Source organism: Nyctibius grandis, chromosome 4, assembly GCF_013368605.1.
Source record: "Nyctibius grandis isolate bNycGra1 chromosome 4, bNycGra1.pri, whole genome shotgun sequence".
Classification (NCBI taxonomy): domain Eukaryota; kingdom Metazoa; phylum Chordata; class Aves; order Nyctibiiformes; family Nyctibiidae; genus Nyctibius; species Nyctibius grandis.
In genome coordinates, this window is record NC_090661.1 from 86,665,715 (window position 1) to 86,686,371 (window position 20,657).

Sequence of the window (20,657 nt, forward strand, 5' to 3'; positions counted from 1 at the left end):
AACAGACTTATATTCCTCCCAAGTGGCCAGCCCCTCCTTCCATGATCTGTACACCCTCTTCTTCCACTTGAGTTTGCCCAGCAGTTCCCTGTTTAACCATGCAGGTCTCCTGCTACCCTTCCTTGACTTCCTACCTGCTGGGATGCTCTGATCTTGAGCTCGGAAGAAGCAGTCCTTGAATGCTAACCAACTATCTTGGGCCCCCTTACCTTCTAGTACCCTGTCCCATGGGATTTCCCCTAGCAATTGCTTGAAATGGCCAAAGTTGGCCCTCCTGAAGTCCAGGGTTGTGATTCTGCTAGCTATTCTGTTCCTGCCACATGAGATCCTGAACTCTACCATCTCATGGTCACTACAACCAAGGCTGCCCTCAACCTTCACCTCTTCAACCAGACCCACCTTGTTAGTGAGGATAAGATCCAGCAGCGCTCCTCTCCTAGTTGGCTCATCCACCAACTAGGATACTTACGAATCTTACTCTTCTGAAACATTTCCTGGAAGGGACTAGCTTCTTAGAATACATTTTTTTTGGCCATAAATCCATGAATGATATATCTTACTATATAACTTTAAAAAAATTTTTTTTAATATTCAGTATAGCTTTTTATAATGGCTTTTTGTGTAGCTTCTCAAGTGTTCACAAACATGTGGAACATCCAGGCACATGTCTAATTTTACACAGTTGTGTAGTCCCAGGGAAAATGCTTTCAGGACTGGGTTTCAACAAATATTGTAAAGGAAACAGTGAAAGTAACTATGGATACAAACCAGCCAATAAAATAAAAGAAAGAATTATTTGCTCCTTCCCCCTCCAATTTCTTTTAGTTATGCTGACCTTCAGAAGTACAAGCAACAATTAAAGGTTTAATCTTTTCATACAGAAGCACGACTGTAATGCTGGTTAAAGACTGTAGCTGAACATTGTCTACTTCTATCTGGCCGTACGAAATTCCCTTTTTATGCACTTACTGTTAAAGAGTATATAGCTGGTTCCTTATTATCCAGATCTCTTTCTAATGGACAAAACTGCTGGTACATTGAACAACTTTTATCCCACAGAACAGGAGGTTTCAAAACATATCCACAGCCGCCATTAGCCTCAAACATCGCTGCATTAAGTTGCAGAGGAAGATCTGTGAAAGTAAGGCAGCCAAAACTGACAAAGAGCAATGGTACAACAGAAAAACTGTAACAGTGAAGACAAAGACATGTTTTAAGTATCTTTTTTTTTAGTTGTGTCCTGTCAACTCATTCTTGGCTTTCAGCGATAGCTGTAATGTATGTATCCAAAACCTATAAGAACATTTCATTCTTTTCTATCCCTTTCTGTTGTCTTTATGCAACTGTTGGGCTTGCCTACACCTGTTCTCTGAGAAGTTTCTAGGTATTTGCCCTGTACTGCAGAATGAAAGAGCTGACTCTGTAGCTTTGTAGATGACCTAATGGATCCCCCATCAAAAAGGTGAAGTAACACAAGATAGCATAAAAAATGGCCCAAAACCATTTTGAACAACATTAAACCAGCATCCAAGGTGGCACTTCAAAGTAACAAATAGTTCAGTACCTTTTTATAGTTGAAATTGTCAGAAAGGGATAACAGTTACTTGAACTGGGGAAAAAAAACAACCTTCAGCAATAAAATAAAAATAAAATGGAAGGTGTTGCTGTCCAGGCATTTCTGTTCTATTAGGAGATCTACTGCATTGGCATAAAGCTCCTGAACTCTGTGATTGCTACTCTCAAGGAACAGATTGTCATGGTATGAACTTCCTTGTGCTGGGTCACGCAGACAGGTACATCCCCTCGTGACAGCAGGTAAAAGCAAACATCAAATACAAATTCACAGTTTAAGGACTTATTTCAAAAGCAAAATGTATTAAAATGTGCGTTCATGTACCCATACCATCTGTTTGGTAGTTAAGAGCCACGAGCTGTACACCATGGAGCCAGAAGATCAGTGGATGGGGATTTGAGGAGTCAATGCGTGTAGCAGCGGGATAGGTCCTCAGGAGCTGGCAGGTGGTGTGCTGGATCAGCTTCTGAGAGTATCGCCTGCACAGCCGCTTGGCAGCGTTCTCGTTCAGGGAGGAGATATGATAGCACTTGGGCGTCCGTATGATAGCACTGAGAGAAGCTGGAGAGTTGTAAGGAGAGCAAGGATCTTCCCAGGTCTGCCGCATCACGTCAAAGGGACCTGGAAAATAAACAGTACCTTCAAGTTACAGCTGCAGATCCAAAGACTCCAAGAATTCAATGTTTTCTAGTGACATATGTGTGCATATTTTCGTTATAGTAGAAAAAGGTGATCCTGGAAAATGACTCTACTCAGCATAAGCATCACGTTCCTTCTTATATAGCAAGAACAATCCATGAGAGGAAACATAATGTTTAAGTATTGAAATGATACTGTGATTAGATGTGCTAACAACCATTTTAATAAATAAACACTTAATTGGCATTTGCCTGAATAAAATAATGGAATAAAATTCCATTCTTCTCATTTATACATTTTACATGAGGAAGGGAGACAAGATTGAAACCCATCTGCTAAAGTCTCCAAACAGGCGGTCTACAGAGTGCCGTAAGAGTTAGGGGACAAAGCCAGCAAAATACTTATTAGTATTAGGCACTAGACTTCTTCATTTTTAGGACACTGGCCTCTAGAAGCGAATCTAACCTGTCTGCTGCAACCATGCCCTTGGGCTGAAAGAAATGCAACGTTCCTTGAGCCAGAAAATGAGTATAAGAAAGGGAACAACAGTTCTGCCTTCCATTTGTACTTTGAAAATATTCATTCTAACCTTTTAAAAGACAAACTTTAAGATACATCACTTAAAATGTATGTTAGTTTTGAATCATTTAGGAATTAGGGTCTTCATATTCCTGACCAGGTAATCTTATTTTAACATTCCACACTCAACACTTCAGTTATAATAGTGTTACTGTAATAGCTGCTGCACTAATGAAAAACCATTCCAAAGTTCAACATCTTACACATTGTAAAGTCTTTGATCTTTAACAACTTGGTCTGGTACATGTGTTGGATTACAGAGTCATTCCATGTGACTGGTGAAAGAAGATGCTAACTTTACCTTTTCCAGATGCTTTGGCAAGAGTAGCTGACTCCCCAGGGCTCAGCCTGCCAGGATTGTTGCCAAAAATGGACTTCCTGCTTTTTCTTTCTTTTCCTCTGCTAGAGCCAGATGGGTTTAGAGTTGACAAGCCTGTTCCCATAAATGTAAAATAAATGAGCCAAAAAACATGACCAAGAGGGCATGACATTTTCCATCATATTTTACATTATTTTTGAAGGCATGAATACTCCTGTTATATAGTACACAGGGCAAGCAGTGTATTTTTCTCCATAATTTAATTTTAACATCTTTACATACATACTTGCCTTTATATACATATATATTATGTATGTTTATATATATAATATATATAATAACTTATATGAAGCAATACAGATGTGATATAACTTTTCCGCATTTTACTTTTTGGCTTGAGGAAGGCAGTGGCTTTGTCTCAAATTACCAAATGGTCCTAATTAATACTAAAAAATTCTGCAGTAACAGTCCCAATGCAGTCATCTTTAGAATAATTTAAAAAAGAATCCTTTCTACAGAAGCAATAAATTTGTATGGTACTGAATATAATGGAATTCATCTAGGACAGGATACCTATGTAATTAAATAAATGCAAAAATATGATTTAAAGATATAATGTAAAGGAAAAAGCCCAAATGCTGTTGGTTAACCAGTTTAACCTCAAGATGTTTTCATAGTTATCTTCTGTTTAGAATTTGTATTTCAACGATGGGAAATACGGTTGGTGTGCAAAATCCATTAAGCATTTAATGGTCAATATGTACTAGAAGTGGAGCTGGGAAGCTCTAATATAGCTATTTTTCAAACATATGCATTCCAGGAAAATAATGATTAAATGTAAAGTAAACAGACTTAATTCCCCTTAAGGTCAGTTTCTTTCTGTTGACTTGGACAGAGCACATGGCAGACCAAAATTAAAGTAAGTCAAAATGCACGATAGTTATTCTGACACCCACAGCAGTGAGGTGCAGGATGCTCTCACAGACCCAAGATGTACTTGTGATATAAAATATAATAAAGCAAGTACACTTGTCATTTGCCTGACTGTGACTCATAAACCAACCCTCATGAACTCACATCAATTCACATCTGCCTAAAGACAGTTCTGTATTTAATACTAGTATTTCAACTACAAGTGTAAATCACAAAGAGGATACATTGGACTCTCTTCTGTTGAAGTCTGCCCACAGCTGTAAATTTTCAGCTCTCGATCTTTACAGCATGTCTACTTGTACTTAGTAAAATTATGCTGATAGTTTCAGTGGAACTGCTTGGGTTAGTAAAATTTAGGATATACATAAATGTTTTCAGTGTTGGAGACGTACTGTCTCTTTGGGCCAAAGCATACACATAAACCACAGAAGATGGTAGAAGCTGAGATCAAGGAATATGAACTGGCTAGAAGAATGAGGAGTTGTGCACTGTGTGCTTCCAGCACTATTTAATCCCAGTTTTCAATGGATCAAATGGATTTGGCATGCAAGATCCAGGTTTCAAAATCCTGTTGTGGAGACAGTCACTGAGGAAACAGATTAACCTCATAAATCACCAGAGATTGCAATTGAAAACACCAGGGTTAACTGAACCCAATGTGATGGCCACAGAGGTTTGCCATCTGCAGCTGGGAGTTTTCTTTCAGCCTTTCCCATGGCCATGCTTTGCATGTGACACACCTTCTCCCAGAGGCAAGCTCCATTTTTCACTCCAATTTAAACTTGACTCCAAAATACAGCATCACCTCTTCATACAATCATAAATTCATAAAATAGTGGAGGCTGGCAAGGATCTGGAAGTCAACTGGTCAAAGCAGGACCAGCTTAGATCCCACCATACTGCACATAGATCCTGTCATACTACCATAATGACAGAGTAAATGTTTTGTATTTCTCTACAACCTCTATGCTATATCCTTCAAGTTAGAGGATTTAGTGCCCATCTCTCATGTTAGAAGTAACCACACTGCTTTACTGCCTTTAGGTTTTTAATCCAGAGGATGGTAAATTTCCTTACCCTTCTTATTCTAACCGCTGAAGTAATAGGTTAAACTGTAATTGTCACCTTCTCACCATGTGTTTCAGACCAACAGCCAGTTAGTCTGTGAGTCTGTAGACCTTGAAAAAGAATTTATGGTACTTTTGTTTGTAGGGTTCCCTTTTTAATGTTCACTTTAATTTCTTGAAAAGTGATACCATAGGGGCAGATAGTCTGATACAATGGAGATGGTGACTGAATTTCATGTTGGTTAGCTCAGGTGACTCACTGCTCTCTGCACTTGATTGTGCAGATCCTGTTTTCATGTACTCAACTTTCTCTACTCATTGTGTAAGGATCCTCAGCACCAAGGCAACAAGCCACGTGCCAGTGGGCTATAGCAGTACTGTGCTCAAGTACGCTTCACTGCCCTCATCTTGGGTGACACAAAAGAACAGATCTTCACCCTCTTAGACAATGGTATAATGATATCCAACAGACTGAAATTGAAGTTAAGCAAGGACTGTAAGTGTCAAAAACCACTGATACAACAAGAGCTGTGGTGGGTTCCTTGTTACCAGAGATTTTATAAACAAGAAATGTTATTGTCTCCACATGATAAATTCTGTTTTGACCAGGGAACACTTAGGGAAGTCTGTGTTACTCAGTAGGCTAGGGTAAGTGAACATAATGGTCCTTGTCCTTTTTTATAGTCACAAATCAGTGATTAACATTCAGGGACATGGGCAACTGTAAACACAGAATAGGAATATATGAAGACAGGAAAATTAAAATATTTACATCATTGATCAGCCACCGACATGAATTCTGCCCTCCCTATTTCCAAAACTCCTGCATTTTCTGAGTTGGTTAGGAACTCAGTCAATAGAGCTACATAGTCATGGATCTACCAGCCTTGTTCTAATTATTAATGGACAATATTAGGTTACGGCAGTGCACCATGTTTGTGCCCTCCAGCTGAGCACAGGAATCCGATCAGTAGCATGATGGCCATGAAAGTCTATATATCTTGCAGAGAAGGTAGTATTTGTCTCAAAGGAGACAAAGTTTGTTGGAAAACTAATTTCTACAGCTTCATGTGTTCATCTGTGAAAGGAACTAATTTTCTTAATTGTTCTATTCATGTCCCCTTTAAAACAAGAGGAAGAAATCTGATAAGGAAAGCAAGTGTTTCTTTTATAACTGACATTACATTAAAAACTGAAATATTTTAAAGTTTTCTTAGAACATCAGAACTTCTTTGTGTGTCAAAATGCTTGGAACAACTTAAACTATCTCTGTTTAATCTTGAATATAATTCTTTAAAGGAAAATATTTTATTTGAAAGATATCTCATTGCAGATTTCATTAAAAACAGTATCAGATTTGAATTTTTAGAAGTTATATTTACAAGTGACACCTACAATTCTTAAAGTTATACAAGATTATAAAAGAATGTATCTCCATTTTTCAGCATGTTTATCTTGCCTATTTGACACTATTTTATGTTTGGTTAGCTTCTCTAATCTGATTATAGTTCTATTTGTATAAGATCATGATTTGGCAGAATTGCTAACTTTTCCACAGAGAACCATTCCATTAAAAAGCAGATATTTCATTCAAAATGTTAAACACATCAATAAACAATAAATTCTCAATTTAAAATATTTATGTACACAGTATGAGCCAAAACATACTCAACCTCCTGTCTCAGTACTGAACAAGTAACTATCAGTGATCTCTTCAGTTATTCCCTCTCCTTTTCCTCTGCAAATATTATTGTTCCTACCGTACAAAAGAAGACTCTCTGATTTCCTTAATCCCTTCCATAAAGAGTGTGTGTCAGTGTGCAATCAGCTGTCCTCACCCACCCCATGAAAAGGGTGCTTTACCCCCAAATGGCTCCCCTCCTGTTCACTTAGGAAGGAACAGAAGATGCAGCTGTAGGCAAAGGTGAAACACGGTAAACTGAGGTCACTTAGAGAAATGTGACAAGCTCTTCCTGCAAGGTTTTAAGAATATTTTCCTTCCTAATTCAGTAGGTCCTTACATGGAAACTTGGAGCTCTTAAGATAAAGCTTTCTGTCGTCTGCCATTTGGCAATGAAGCAGTTGTCTAAGTTGTGAAGACTGGCAAATTTCACTTTTGTAAACATTTTGATATGACAAACAGTATGTCTTCACATAATTTATGAATACTACTTCTCAGCCAGGAGCTATTATTATGTAGACTACCAAATCATCAAGAGAAAAGCTCCTTGACTACTTCAATTTGAAAATGCTTGTACTAACTAATTCAAAGCATAAACATAATGTCTCCAAGAATTAGAAAGCTTAAAGCAATAAAACAGGGCAGTGTACTTACCAGGGAACTTTACAGCTTGACAGTAAATGACAAGATCTGATAGCTCTGGGGCTATCTGTCTGCTTTCCTTCTTATTTTGTGGAAGATAGAATTCTTCACCCAGCTCCATGTCATAAACCTAAGTGACAATTCCAAGAACATATAATAAAAAAATTACTGAATGTGAAAGTACTCTTGCATATCTTACATATGTCCTTAAAAAACTTTATCTCATTCTTCCTATGTGGTCTGTTGTCTTCACCTCACACATGTCCATGTGCAGGTTTATGCATCAATACCTGTTACTGATACTGCGGTAGTATGCAAAGGCCTCAATCACAGTCAGTTCTACAAACACTTAGACAAAAACCATCCATGTTCAGGAGAAACTACAATTTACTAAACAGGTTCAGTTGTCAGATGATTTAATAAAAGGTAATGTGGCTACCTGAGATCATAGTGTGATATTTTAAAGTTATTTAGATACATAAAGATGCTAAAGATTCAGATGAAAACTTCAGTTCCATCGATGTTAATGGAAATTAGATATCTAAATAAACTTCTGGATCTAGCTTCAATGAAGTCTTTCACTGAGAGCAAGGACAGTTAAAATTTCCAGCCAAACAACTTGTATATACAATAACCTCTGAGGACTTCTCTTGAACAGTATGTTGACTGTTTGTTCTATTTGATCTGTTTTCTCTGGTGTGTTTCATGCTTTCTACTATTTGTCTTCATTAAAGCACATTTGCCATCTGATGTCTCAGTTACCTAAACTGCTCAAATCCCTTTGAAGCTGGTTATATATTGAAGCGTGGCTGAGAAGAAAGGGGGAAAAAGCAGAACTACCTTTCCTTTATTATTGTAAGTAGCACAGTCAGCCTTCTTTATTCGTTTGGCAGTCTCTTCATTATATTCAAACTGCAGTTTATCACTTGATAATTTATTCTCAGGTCGGTCTTCAAGAATATTATCTAAAAATTAATGAGATTTTAATAAATATAAATCCAAAGAATTTCAACTGGAAATTTAATTTGAATTAACAATATTTGTGGACAATGCTGTGAATCTTATCTGACTAATCAGATGCCAAAATAATGCATTTACTGGTCAAAGCATTCTCTTTTAGTAGTAACTTTCTACTTTAAAAATTTAATGCTCAGCTTTGGTTAATATACTGCACTTCTTTTAAAGCCCATCCTTTTGTGCTCAGATGATGCTTTAAACAAAATCATCTAATGAATTAAGCTTGCCATCTGAAAACAACTGATATTGCTGAACAACAGAGAATTGCTCAAGTCCAAACACAATTAACCACATCAAACATGTACACTTCTTTGTATAGCAAGTGTTGGCTTTCCTCTCCTTACATTCACAGGAACAAATATTTTTTACATCTGTAGCTATTCCTCTTCAAAGCTAAATATTTATCAGAGAATATTACACCTACTAATTTGGTCCTTCCAGAGCAAAATATTCTAACTGTCACAAAAGGAATGGTTTTATTTCATTCCTGATATTCCTGATGCTTTGACCATATTCTTTTTATGCATAACCAGTGTCACACATGCAGCCTTCTAACGGTTCCTGACCAGTTAACAATGCCACATAAAAATATCTGATTGCATTTTTAATATGAAGTAGAAACCATATATTCACACTGTCACATTTAACAGGCTGGAGATGCAGTGCTGATTTCATGCAGTTAAAATGCTCAACCAAATGGCCTTTACCTTCCTGGCTGTTAGGAGCAGGAGAAGCATTAAGGACATCAGCTACAGGGAAACAGAGTCAAAGAGGGAATAAGAGTAAAGGAAATTAAGATTTACAGCCAGAGAAATGAAAATTAAGTGTCAGTTGTAAAACTATTAGCCTTATGCAAACCTAATGTATCAGTAAGGAAAATAAAACTGAAAATCTTTTAGAAAGTTTACAGACCATTATTTAGATTAGTTTTGCCAAAATATTAACGTAATTAAAGATCCCAAAGAATAATCATTGTAATAAAGCAGTAAACCATGCCGCAGATTCCTTCATATATTGGAAGGTGTGGATGTTTCTTGCTAGCTTGAGATTTCTCAAACCTTCTCTTAACTAGAACATTGCCCAAACATCACTTACTGCAGTTAGCTCGCAATATTTTCCTGGCAAGTCTGTTAGCAAAGATCTAAGTTTTTCACAGCAATTTACATCTACACTATCTCCACCCTGTCCCATACAAGTAGTATTCTCAAGTAGCCAGTTATGCCAACTTTGTAGCAAAACGCAACTGAAGGCAGCACCGGCACCAAACTCATAGATTTTCACAGTAGCATAAATAATACTGCTATCCTACAAGCAGCGTCAGGTCCTGAACTGCATTCATTCATTCTGTGACTGTTTTTTAAATCATTAAACACAGAAGTAAGTAATGTAAATAAGAGGCCAGCTGGAAAGAAGTCCTGTGCTGCAGGGCATGCTAGAGCCTTACATCTTTTCTGAACATGGTACCTAGAACTTAAACAGGTACCTATTAGACTTAAATGTTCAATGAGTGAAGTACTTTACTGTTTACCTAGGAGAACATGCCCAACTGTCAGATCAATGGTTCATCTAGCTTGGCACTCTTTCTGACAGTGGCAATGTCAGTGGCTTATGAGGAGAGGCTGAGGGAGCTGTCTCTTTAGCTTGGAGAAGAGGAGACTGAGGGGTGACCTCATTAATGTTTATAAATACGTAAAGGGCAAGTGTCATGAGGATGGAGCCAGGCTCTTCTCAGTGACATCCCTTGACAGGACAAGGGGCAACGGGTGCAAGCTGGAACACAGGAGGTTCCACATAAATATGAGGAAAAACTTCTTTACGGTGAGGGTGACCGAACACTGGAACAGGCTGCCCAGAGAGGTTGTGGAGTCTCCTTCTCTGGAGACATTCAAAACCCGCCTGGACGCGTTCCTGTGTGATATGATCTAGGGAATCCTGCTCCGGCAGGGGGATTGGACTAGATGATCTTTCGAAGTCCCTTCCAAACATTCTGTGGTTCTGTGATTCTGTAATGGGAGGTGCTGTTTAAAGACAGCATCCAGCCACTAGTCATGGTCCACTGCCCTAGTACCACCCCAACATCCACAATTGCTGAATATTAGGGATGTTGGACTGTACATTTCTACATATAACATTTGCTTATAAACCTGTCCATGAATTTGTCCAATCTTTTTTTTTCAATCTGCTGATACCGTTTGCCTCTGCAATTTCCCGTAGCAGCAAATTCCAGAAGTTTACTACCAGCTGCACAAAGAAATACTTTATTTTACCTGTTTTAGACTGATCTTCCACTTGTTTTACTGAGCACCTCCTAGATCTAATGAGTACTGTTCTGTACTCTCCTTATCCACCACTTCATGATTTAGTAAACCTGTTTCAAATTCACCCCTCAAGTCCTCTTCTCTACCAGCTGGAGAATTCCAGCCTTTTCAGACTCATGCAAGGCCACTGCCACATGCCCTTTACTTTTTTGGTTGCCCTTCTCTCTAACTTCCTTAACTCCACCATATCCTTCTCGAGATCTGGAGGCAAGAGCTGGACACAGAACTCAAGTTGTGGCACACTAAGGTTTTATATAGGTTTTTTATGTTTTGTTTCCAGTACTGTTCCTGATGATTCCCATCTTTTGGCTGTCACTGCACACCAAGCTGAGGATTTCAGAGAACTTTCAATAATTCAATGATCCCCCAAACTGATACTACCATTGGTGAGCTTAGAATCATGTAAGCAAGGTTTATTTTTTTTCCCCCTAAATGTATTACCATATGTTTATCTACACGGAAGCATATCTAGAACTTTTTTGTCCCCTTGGTCAGTTTTATGACCTATTTATGGAACTTAACAATGGTGCAGCATTTGGTATCACTTGTACCATCACTGCTGTCTCACTGGGTAAATGCACTGTGATCTACTTTGATATATTCTCTGAAAATTACCAATTAAAAATAACAAGTAACTCATTCAGATGTATCCCGCTTGTTCAATCCATGCATGGGGGTTTTGACAAATGTCCTTTGACAAAACTTGAGAAGATTAAATATTTCTGACTCCAGCTGTTTGCTCTACTAGAATCTACCAGCCCGCAGCAAGAGAAGTAAAAAAAAGATGCGTAACTTCAGCTCAGCTGCCTCAGTGTGGCACATTCTGTCCCTCATCTGTAGTTGAATCAAATGTGTCTGATTGAACCAGAGAGCTAAGGAAGTAGTGAAAGTTACTAAATGCAGTATTTTTTATCACCTCTGGCATGCCAATCATTATATCCAATCTATGAACTGCTCTTAAAGGTAGATTTATGCTAAACTGCCCGTTCCTGAAGGCTAGGATAGCTGAAGCGTAGACAGCACGTGAACTTACAAGGCAAGTCAGTAAGGTATGCCTTGCCATTTTTCCACTGTGCAGCTAAAGCTTTAATAAAGCCATCTTCATTGAACAAGTCAGGGACTCAGTGGCTTCTCTACCTTTACGCATGAAGTGAACAGCTGATGCTGAAACTGTAACCGAAATAGGTACTTCAGGGGTCTCTGAGATTAGACAGTAACCAACGAGGACTGGAGAATCTGCATCTTAGGTCAATTTAATGGCAGTCATGCAGATGCAAGGGCTAAGCCTGTTGTGAACCTTGAACTTTCAGGTGTCTACACTCCTTATGAAAGACAATACAGGTGAATGTAGATAGAGTACACTATGAACACAATCATTTTTGCATAATATAAATAACATAAAATATAATTTATAAAGACTACAATTTAGCATACACTGCACAGTTACAACACCTAATGGTTGGAGCTAAAGTCACACTCAAGTCCTCTACACAGTCAAATTATTTTCACAATATTATAGACTACTGCACCTAAGTGCCACCAAGGACATTTAGTACATCTTCCTCTCACAAGGGAAGATCAACATACCTACATCATTCCTGAACTAGAATATTTACATACCTTATTGCTACAGTTCTAACAACAGCACTGTAATAAATAAATAAATAAATGTTACCATCAGAGAGAGATTCATAGTCATAGTCATATTCATCCTCTTCATCTTCTTCCTCTTCATTGGTAGGTGTGGCGTTGCTACCACCATTGCCAGCCTGTGCTTGCATATGCGCCAGCTGGTGAGCCTACAGCAACAGAACCACTTATTACATTATTGATAAGTATTTTTAAAAAGCAAGAGAGTTTTCATCACTGTTTGCATCTTATTTTATTTATATGAAAGCACTGAATACATGTAATGAGAAATAAGTAAGACTGTTAAAGTCAAATTAAAACACCATTTTAAGGGTTTGAATATAAAGAAAACTGTATTGGTAGAAAACCACCCAATAAGATATGAAATCTAATCAATTATGGGAAAATGTCCTCTTTGCACACTATTCAGAGCAAAGCTGCCTTTTTCCAGTCTGAGGTATGCTGGTTTGGAAACAGTTTAAAACTTTTTTTAAAAGATGGAGAATGTCCATATACTGGTACAATCAGTGTGATTTACTTATTCTGATATAAGAATTAAATTCTAATTCAATTGTGTTTACATTTTGGGTAAAAGCAATTAGTTTTCAAGGATTCAATATAATTGCTGACTAACCACAGACATTGTTAAATTGAGGCTACCAGAGATACAGCCTTAATTTTTAGAAACCAAAAAAATTCTCATATAGGTATAAGCACTACTTGAATAGGAGAGTCCCCCCAAAAAGGGAGGAAGAAAGAGAGTATTTGCCTGGCTGGAATATTAAAAAAAGAAACAAAGCAGAATTCTACTAAAAATTACTACAAACTGTATATATACAAACATACTGAATGCACATCACTATTTCTCAACAAACATGAAGAGCAAATGTTATAGCCTCAGAGTGAAACTTCATTTATGTTTATCACACAGGGCATGTGGTGCTAATCATAATATTATGAAGTATTATAAAACTAAAATACACTAAAATTTTGTTATGCTGTATCTATACTTCATTATGTGTCCTCTTTACTTATTTGGAAGTGTTGCAATCCACCGTGAGTCTTCCAAGCATGAATCTGCATTAGATTATTCTGCTGTACATATTAGAATGGCAAAAACTTTAAATACAAATGAATTATTTCTAACAAAAGTTATGTCTCACTGCTTGCTATTAAGGAAGGACTTTACCTTTTGTTTCAATATATCCACTGGTGTTTGATGGGCTTTCAGCTTCTTGTTTTTAAGCAGGATTTTTCTTTTCAGTTGGTCAGGTGAAGGGAGCATGGGATCATCAGAAAAGTCACTCTCAAACAAAAACTTTGTTACCAGCTTATCTCCAAATACATTCTGAAATATCAAGAACATGTGCTGTATTATGGAAAATCCCAAGGCATGTGCTTAAAATAATTTACCACAATTTATGGCCTACCTTGAAAATTTCAGCCATCTTGCGTTGCTGAGGCAATGAACAGTGGTTTTCTATTGATATGATAATTGGCATATCGGAGGTGATAAATGCATTGCGATCGATAGCTTCAACTACCTCCTGTGAGAAAGAAAGGTCATTGGAAGAACACGTGATTATTTTGCTGGGGAGAAAGGGGAGAAAGAAGGCATCTGTTTTCCCCTCTAAGAAGAAAGAGTCCACAGTTTGCTTTCAAAACAAGCTCCTACAGATCAACCTAGCACCTTGTTAAAACAGAACTGGTAACAGCTACTTATGTTAGTTATGTTGACAATAAAAAGACAGAAAATCACAGCACATATGCTACAAAAACTAATTTGAAAAGCATAAAGTTTACAATTGAGGAGTTCATGTCTGACATAGAATATGAACTCTGGACTATTAGGATTTAGCCCATTAGGCTCTGTACTTTTCTAGTAGGCAAATTTTTTCCTTCATTTGAGAAAAAGTTACTGATTTTCTTGTCATTTTTTGTTTCTATGTGCAATTACCAGCATACCTTAAAAGAGATCTTAGTAGTAAGAGTGTGCCCATGATAAATGATAGGCATCCCATCATCGCCATCCCAGCAGTCTAATTCTACACTTCTGCAGCCTTGTAAAAGAACCTACAATGCAATTGAAGAGTGTAAGCACATATAAGCCACAGTCTCATGCCATCAAAGCAGAAGACAGGCATTGCAGAGCTAAATGAAAGCCCAGTGATTCAGCAAAAGTGCTGCAAAGAGCCATCTCTGTGAAGTAAACACAGCCCACAGAAGCTACAGTCCCCAGCTAACTGCATTCCCTAGGTTGAGAAAGAGTGGGAAAATGAAGAAATCATTTATGTTCTTAGGAGAAGCACCATAAAGCTTTGAAATTCATGGTACCTTACAGGACACATGGAATCTGTTTGCAAAAAGTGGTTCTTAATGTATAGCTTAACATTCTGAGGGAAAGAAACACTTCCATATTTCTACCTGCAAAAGAAGCTATAAAGCAACATGGCAATTTATTCCAGGCTAACCATGACAGTTTATGGGCATGGCATCTACAGTTCTTTTTGTTGTTAGTTTTTTAAGTAGAAGGTCTGAAAATAATGTCTTATGAACAACTTCCACAAGGATAGTTAGAATGGAAATGTGCCAGGCCATCTTATTTAATTATATTAAGCTAATTTACAGCCATCCATCCATCCATCCATTTTTTATTTATTCATTTATTTGTTTTAGAAAGCTCTACTTGCTAGAAGACCACTGAAGAAAGCAAAGAGGAAGGATGGAGGGAAAGATAAGCTAACCCATCTGTTGGCAGCCCAGCTTATTATTGCTATCAATATTTAGCATGCCTATCATCGAGTTATGTGTGTTACAATTAAATATTTTACTGAAAACAAAGATCTCAACAATCAAAACCATTTCCAGCAAAAACATTCATGAACAAAGAAAAAATTACTTCTCTTATTCAAAACCTGAATAATTAGATTTCAGGTAGTTGTGTCCATAGCTGGCACACCACCACTTCTGTGAGAGCCAGCCACACTGAGCCAGAACAAAGTGTCCCTTCTCTTCTGGTGACAACTACCTGAGGGACAGGAAGAAGCTTTTCTGCATCACACAAATTTTGGGGCCAGCTGAGCTCTATCTCACTTCCCATCTATTCCCAATACAATACTCACATCACTCTGTGCAGTGCTACTACAGAAACCTCCTTTGCAATTGCATTATTCAATGCAATCATGCTATTCAGGCTTTCCTAACACAGCCTCACCCCTCTGTCTTACAACTCCAGGAGAAGCAGCTCATGGGATGCCAGATGAGCCCTTCACAATGGTGAGTCATTAACATTTAGAGTAATGAAAACACTACTCACAGGAAATTTGATGCTTTCTCTAGCATTTGGTAAGTACACAGACACACAAATATATATATACACACAAACAAACACAGAACCAAGAGCCCTAGGGAGAAATCGTTCTTTTCCTGTTCAACACCAATCAGGCATAAAGTCTAAAAAATCGTAGAATATTCCTAGAAGTAATGTTTTCAGAAGTTATAGTTCCATTTGAAATTTGTCTTTGCAGTGCAATGTACAGTATTTGAGTAGTGTTTTTGACATCTGAATGAACTAAAATATTAGATCAGTCTTTCCTGTGGGAAAGTCTAATTTTAGTAGGTTGGGTCAGACCGACTGGTGTCTAAATGCTATGAATCTCAAACTAAAACCATTTTTTTTTGCCTTAGAAAAGGCACTTGAGCACAACTGTGCTTACAAGGCAGCTTTCCCACACATCATGTTTTCCAATGTTTTGCAAGCAGGGGTTTAGGACATTTAGATTTTCAAAGCAAAAAGGTCATGCTGCTTCGACTTTCCAGTTATATAAACAAGTTCATGTTGAAAGCTACACAATGATCAAATCCTGCATACCTGGCTGTAGAGTTCTACTGAGGACTCCCCTTTAAGCTGATGGCCAGTAAGATAAGTATTGTGTGAAGATTCAATGTAGTAATACGACAGTGGAAATTGCAAGTCCTCAGCATTCTCTTGTGACTCATCATTTTTGGAGGCAAAGTTGTCTTTATCCATCAAAAATCTAGAAATGAGAAGATGTGAGGGAATTTCATGCTGTGCTGAGTATTTCGTGACTGTCATACAAATGTCAACACACTGGTGTCATCTATTTTTATATGTGTATATATATAAATTAACACATAATTAATTACCTTGCAAATCCTTCAAAAGATAGCAGCCCGTGCTGGCACATATTCACACTGGGTTCAAATTTCTATAAGGAGGAAGAAGTTTAAGAGGTATATAATAAGAATTTTTAGAAATATGGCTTTTTCGTATTTTCATAGTGTAGTCTGCACATTGAACTAACTAAAACCTGTCTTTCTGGCGATAAAGTAGTTAGGTGTCTGCAGTATGCTCATGCTTGTTGTACAAATCACTAAATAAGCATATTAAACTTATAACTAAATCATAGAAACATTCAGGTTGGAAAGGATGAAAGGATGTTGGGAGGTCATCTAATCCACCCTCCTGTTCAAAGCAGATTCAGCACCTAAGCCGAAATTAAAAAGGATCTATAATCAGTCACTCTTCTCCTATCTATTGTGCTTAAACACAACACACCACCACCTTTAATTAAAGAGACTTGTGGTGTGCTAACTTGATGTTTCTTTAGAATTTCTGCCTTTTAAACTTCGTAATTTTATATTACATATTGATAGTTGAAATATACAATTTTTAGCCTTTGTTACTGCTAAGCGGGGGCTTAATTTTTGAGTATATTATGCATGTTTGGAGGAATTCAAAATTTTATACATACTTTCTAATAACTTCAGCCACTGTATATAAGGGAATAAGATGTCCATGTTTACTCTCGAAAATTTTTTATAATAAAAGTAAAATATGTGGAAATGGTGTTTTTTTAAGTTCCAAATGAGGGTTAAGCGCTACCAAAGGTGGTCAGAGTCAAGGAGAAAACAATTCACTGTCATGAATACTTTTCCCAAGTGGTGATGTCCCTTTCCAGGTAAAGCACGCATAGCCAATAAAAATGTTTATTTGCATGAATATTTTTTCTTTTTATGGACATCTACACAATTTTATAGCCCGCAATAAAGATAGTATTAAATTTTAAATTCAAGTAAATGGTACTGACAACATTAGTGTGAAAAGAGATATCCACATAGATATGCTATTCTGAATACAAGGCGGACAATGCTGGCAGGGAAAACAGAAGTAACAAGAGTTCAAGTAAAAGGAACTGCAAGATTTTGTATTACAGACCTGGATAATACTGAGGATTTCATCATAGGTGCAGTGTTCTCCTTGGCAATTCACTAGGAAGTCATTTAGCTGCTGGATTCCCACTCCAAATACTCCCAGCGATGTGCTTTCAACCCCAGTACCATTGGTTACAATACTGGCAGCAGCAATAGCATCAGATATTTGCCTCTGGTTATCTGATAGTTGCTGCCTGCTCTTAATGAACAAACCAAGGTCTGAAACATTCCTAGTCAACAAATCTTAAAAGAAAAAAAAAAAGGAATATAAATATAAGCTATATAGTTACATGTATTATATACACTGTAGAGAATATAATGTAATATATAATACACTAACATCTGACTATTTTAGCACTGACACAGTGAATTAGAACAAAACCATCTTGTTTCTATTCACTAGTAGAAGAAAGAGTATTAAGCATGTATGAAAACAGTGGGAGCGGACTGTAAGTGTTCAATTACTATAAACAAAACCCTAAAACCTTTAACATGGATTCACAGCCTCACACACTGTCATCCAGGACCCTCCTGCTTCCTCTCACCACCACGTACAGCCTCTAAGCCTTTCCTTCGCTGCATACAGCCCCATCCCCTTCCTGTGCAGTCACTGTTTATCATTTTCCAGTCCCATATGCCAATTGTACCGTACCCTCTCCACAGGCTGCTTGGCAGAAAGACTGTTTTCTTTAAATGTGTACAAAGCTCCAGACTTTGATTATGGTAACTGGGGAATGTCAAGGGGAACAGAGGTTTCCTTCCCCCTTGTCCCATATAAAGCAGATCTACTAGGAAACTAGACAGGAAAAAAACAACCAAATGAGACACAGGGCACAGCCTCCTCGTTTCTCCTCCCTACATTTGCTCAGTGGTTTAGCCATTCCAGAGCTCCTGCATCCAGGTACAGATCCCTGTGTTGGGCCCAGACACTCAGCAACAAGTTTTATGCCTCTGCTATACCAGTTACAAATATAGCTGGCTAATATAAAGCAGGAATACTTTTCCTGCCCTTGACTTCTGAACAAAGAATCTGTCTTACATCCTGCTAACTACGTATTAGTGGAATACGGCAGCAATCCTCTACTTCAACTTATAATTGATAGTTCTTTATGAGACTGACTGAGACACTTTGTCTTAAAAAAAGACTGCTGAAACTGTTCAGCAGTCTAACAGCTGTATTTTCCTCTTTAACAAACCTAAATCAGGCTGGAATCCACTGCTATTTTCATCAATCTTCAAATTAGTATAAAGTGGAGCAGGCTCTAAACCGGATCGATTGCAAGGCACAGCATAGACATCGAAAAGGTCTTTCAGATCCTTGCGGCTACGGACACTGCAAAAAGAGTTGAAAAGTTCAATTTTTGCTCTTTTATAAACTTGGATGAATGATATCAGTACAGAATAAAAATATATTTTACCTGAAAGATTTGAAGAGCTCTACAAATTCCACAAAAGTCATGTTACTATCAGACACCATGAAGTTCTGAAACCCCTTCATTCCTCCTTTAACGCGGCCATGCCAGCTGCTGCTGCTCCATGTACTAAATCAGAAACAGACTTCTGTAGTTTGGTTATGTTAAATTTTCACTTATTGAAACATTATGCATTACTGCATTAACACTTTATTTGTTTATTGCATTTATTACCAATATCTGGAAGAAGCAAATAAACCAGTATCTTATAAGATGCATAATAACAGTTTGTACCTTCTTGTTTCACAGCAACTGTTCTTTTTCCTCAACACAACTGCAGACTTTGCCAGAATTAATAATATATATGGATGCTATTTAACATTTTTCCACGTGTAAAAGGGCCTGATGCAAATGGCACAAATGAAAGCATTCTCATTTTCCCTTTAAAGAAAACAATGCCAGTATACTGGTAGCACAGGCTGTTTATGAGGTTCATTGAAGATTTGCTAAGGGAAAAATAAAAGGGATATAGAGTTCCTTAAAGCTCTGCGCTGTCAAAATACCTGGATACGCAAGAAAAACAAATATCTTCCATATGCAGATGAGGTTTCTTATATCTGGGAGCTCTAAAGGTGCAGATTTTAAGAAGGATAACCCTTCCCCTTTCCTGGCACTCAATCCTCATTGTTTCCCAGCCCATGGGTTTCCCAGATACTTCGCAAGAACAGTTGGGACTATCATCAGATACCTCCAAGACAGGTCAAGCTACAGTGCTGCTCTTCTTTTAGGCTTGGACAGTAGCCTCTGGAGACCATTTCCTTCTAGAAATGAGGTTCTAATGATTTCCTCCTTTCAGCTTCAGGGGCTGAAGGAAGGAAAGCAGACTGGAATTTCTTGAGAGCAAGGGCAGAAAATGATCACAGAAACAACTAGCTGTTTGGTGCTAATTATTTTAGTTGACTTTCATAATACCAAGACCAGCCAATTTCTTTATAACTGCAATTGTTAACCTAAGTTGTGCAATTGAACCAAGTTTTTGAAGCAGAACCAGTACATTTCCAAAAGCCACATCCCAAAATCTTTAGGCTACTACAGGATTTACACTAGTAAGTGTAGTTAGGCCCCTACTTGAACTATTCCTTAAGCAGTATGAACAAGTTCTTAGTGAATTTCATGTACTAATTTGCAATGATGACAGCAGGATGGGCCGAGCTCTTGAGCCCCTTCCTGGGCCTAAACACCAATGAACACACACTGTAGGAATGGGATCTGCCAGCACCAGCATCCTGAAAAGGGAGGGATCTAAGCAGCCAGCACAGATATCAATAATTGTCTAGTTCAAAACATAACTTACTCCAGAAGTTACGGTATTTGTTTCAAAATATCAGACTAGGTGACCGTGTGTCAGACTTTATTGCTCTGTAATGTTCAGATCTGATCTATGAATTCTGCCATCAGGTTCAGTACAAATAGTTCCAACAGCTGTGATGGAAAAATAGGACCAGCTTGTTGTCCTGTCCACTTGCTAGCAGATGACTTTTTACATAAATATGCTAGATCAGATTCTTTCACTCCTGGCCTGGGATGGATGCATGCAATTGAAAACAGAATGT

At 37.7% G+C, this 20,657-nt stretch overlaps 1 protein-coding gene across 7 annotated transcripts in view; it reads right to left on the reverse strand.

Annotated features, from left to right (window-relative positions):
- Positions 1 to 20,657, reverse strand: part of PLCE1 (phospholipase C epsilon 1) — a 174,606-nt gene that overhangs the window by 11,690 nt on the left and 142,259 nt on the right. For 5 of the 7 annotated variants that reach the window (XM_068397333.1, XM_068397335.1, XM_068397331.1 and 2 more), the window contains 15 exons: positions 19,051 to 19,173; positions 18,829 to 18,965; positions 17,637 to 17,875; positions 16,565 to 16,626; positions 16,269 to 16,434; positions 14,363 to 14,470; positions 13,828 to 13,944; positions 13,587 to 13,745; positions 12,444 to 12,567; positions 9,158 to 9,199; positions 8,274 to 8,398; positions 7,446 to 7,563; positions 3,093 to 3,224; positions 1,904 to 2,194; positions 970 to 1,133 (listed from right to left, as the gene is read on the reverse strand). In XM_068397333.1, coding sequence (XP_068253434.1) covers positions 970 to 1,133; positions 1,904 to 2,194; positions 3,093 to 3,224; positions 7,446 to 7,563; positions 8,274 to 8,398; positions 9,158 to 9,199; positions 12,444 to 12,567; positions 13,587 to 13,745; positions 13,828 to 13,944; positions 14,363 to 14,470; positions 16,269 to 16,434; positions 16,565 to 16,626; positions 17,637 to 17,875; positions 18,829 to 18,965; positions 19,051 to 19,173 — 2,107 coding nt within the window. The remainder of the gene's footprint in view (positions 1 to 969; positions 1,134 to 1,903; positions 2,195 to 3,092; positions 3,225 to 7,445; positions 7,564 to 8,273; positions 8,399 to 9,157; positions 9,200 to 12,443; positions 12,568 to 13,586; positions 13,746 to 13,827; positions 13,945 to 14,362; positions 14,471 to 16,268; positions 16,435 to 16,564; positions 16,627 to 17,636; positions 17,876 to 18,828; positions 18,966 to 19,050; positions 19,174 to 20,657) is intronic. The other 2 variants (XM_068397336.1, XM_068397332.1) reach the window with 1 other exon arrangement.